The sequence below is a fragment of the Limulus polyphemus genome, unplaced genomic scaffold, assembly GCF_000517525.1.
Source record: "Limulus polyphemus unplaced genomic scaffold, Limulus_polyphemus-2.1.2 Scaffold7235, whole genome shotgun sequence".
Taxonomy (NCBI): Eukaryota; Metazoa; Arthropoda; class Merostomata; order Xiphosura; family Limulidae; genus Limulus; species Limulus polyphemus.
The window spans coordinates 7,108-9,449 of record NW_013672845.1 but is presented as its reverse complement, the minus strand read 5'-3'; the positions used below and the strand labels follow the sequence as shown (position 1 = coordinate 9,449).

Sequence of the window (2,342 nt, the reverse complement as noted above, 5' to 3'; positions counted from 1 at the left end):
CACTATCCAATAGCTATTAACCGATCTTACTTAGTGCTTAGTTTTCCTGACCAAAAACAGCCACAAACTATAATTTCAACTGAACATACACTTGTATTCTAAATGTCTCCTCTTTAACACGACAGGAGATTCTAACATGGGGATCAAACTACACCTTTCGTGACTTCCCTTAGTCTTCTTCTAGGCTAATGTGTTTAAAACTTATCTTTCTACTTTGTTATATGATGCTTAAGTATACCCTTCTACTCTGCTAAAGATACTTAAAACTTAGTCTTCTACTCTGCTATGCTATGCTTAAAATTTAACCTTCTGCTCTGTGTTATATGATGCGTAAATCTTAGTCCTCTACTATAAGATGCTTTAAACTTAGCTCTCTACTCTACTATACGATACTTCAAACTTAGCTCTCTACTCTACTATACGATGCTTAAAATATACCCTTCTAGTCTGCTGTACGATGTTTAAAACCCATTCCTCTTCTCTGCCATACGATGCTTGAATTTTAGTCCTCTGCTCTGCTATAAAAGACTTAAAACTACCCTTCTACTCTGTTACGATGCTCAAACTCAGCTCTCTTCTCTGCTACGGTCCTTAATCCATAACCAGTAGTTACAGTAAGATTGTGACGGTCAAATTCTAACACTAAAAAAACAAAAAAAAAACAGTCCTTCTCAGAAGTGTCCGAAAGATCGCAGCTGATTAGCAGCCAAAACGTTGGATAAAAACTAGTTAGTAATTGGTATTTACTAGAAAAAAGAAAGCAAGTAATTAATAATTAGACTATGAGGGATCGTCTAGGCTATTAACGGTGGTGAGTAACAATAGCCAGTAGTTTTGGAAGCATTAGGCTTAGTGGCAATGTATCAACTTACCAAATACTCATCCAGTCTACACTCGAACTGTTGTAACCCATATTTCTTCTGTACTTTGGTAGCATTAATTCCGTGAGCTATGTGCAGAGCGTTGGCGTCAAACGTGCCGGCAGAATGGTCTCTATGGCGACCGTCAACTTCACAAACTCGGGGTGAAGATAGAGCAGTTTTTATGCCAACAGCTTCAGCATCAAAAGTCCCTTTACCAAAGCCCCTGATCTGGTCATTGATAATGTACTTTTGTTTAGGGGCTTTTAAGGCACTTTTAATTCCCACCGACATTCCATCCAGATGTCCCGGCCCTGTTCTCGGTACGTGGCTCTGACAATATACTTCTTTATCATCCTTGTCCTGTTGGTTGTTGTAATAGGTCCTCAACGACAACTTTGTCCCACACGCGGAACACTTGAAACAGTTCTGATGGAAGAAAGTAAGGTCTTTAAGTGGTCCAATCTTGTCCACTTGATACACAGTCGAGTTACACCGGAGACACAGGCTCTCCGCACTTCCTGTGGAAGCAGAATATCTGTTGGCCATTACTATCTTTACAGCAGCCTAACTTTCCTACAAGACACTTTTCAATATAAATCGCAATTCAAGCTTCGGGATAAGGTAAAAAAGACAATACCTTCATGAATTTGGAAGATAATCAATAGATGCTTCTTCTCATCTTCGACTAAACCCAACGTGTGTTTAGAATTCTGTGAAAAAGGGAAGGGGGGTCACAAACAGGTTATTTAGAAAATCGACCTGACAGGTAACTGCTTTACTCGCACGGCGAAAGCTGGTAGTGCGTGGAATCCCTCTTAATGTTATAAACATTGACGTCATCACACTAATTTACACAGAAATTTAGTCAACTTTTCCGAACGGTTGATTTAGGTTCCTTGCCCGCAGATAGCTGGCAGATTAAGTCAGTTGCAAACAAATCATTCCGTACTTCAGTGTGATGCCCTTTTTCTTTCTTTATTTTTTATGTACTTCGAGGATATTCAACTCCAAAATAAAGATAATATATACTGATATGTACATATACACGAGCATAATAAAATTAATAATATATAAATACTGTACACCCTTCGTGAACAAATTCACAATGAGAAATAATTTTTGATAGGTCATAAAATTATAATAATTATGAAATGTCCATATTTAAATGATGGGGCGTTAGTGTGCAGGTATCGCATACACAGAATCTTCGAATCTAGGGGAAAAAAAGACAAAGAAAGTTACACAAACAGGTAAAAAAGTCAGTGAAGTATTTTGGAAAACAGTATTAATAACAACTAAGCCAAGCAACTATAGCATATTTACGGACTATTCATTCACAACAGGAATTGTCATTTTATACCATTTCTAAAATATGGGACATTTTTTCTTTACTTTTTTACCTGTTTGTGTAATTGTTTTTGTCTTTTTTTACCGCCGCTGAGAATTTTTATTTCCAATTTCATTCATACACTGTGTTTC

The 2,342-nt window shown here is 37.2% G+C and overlaps 1 protein-coding gene across 1 annotated transcript in view; it reads right to left on the bottom strand.

The window, feature by feature from the left end:
* Window positions 1-1,409, bottom strand: part of LOC106474447 (hillarin-like) — a 29,405-nt gene extending 27,996 nt beyond the window's left edge. The window contains exon 1 of the mRNA XM_013935140.1: window positions 873-1,409. Within this exon, the coding sequence (XP_013790594.1) occupies window positions 873-1,409 (537 nt within the window). The remainder of the gene's footprint in view (window positions 1-872) is intronic.
* Window positions 1,410-2,342: the final 933 nt, after the last annotated feature.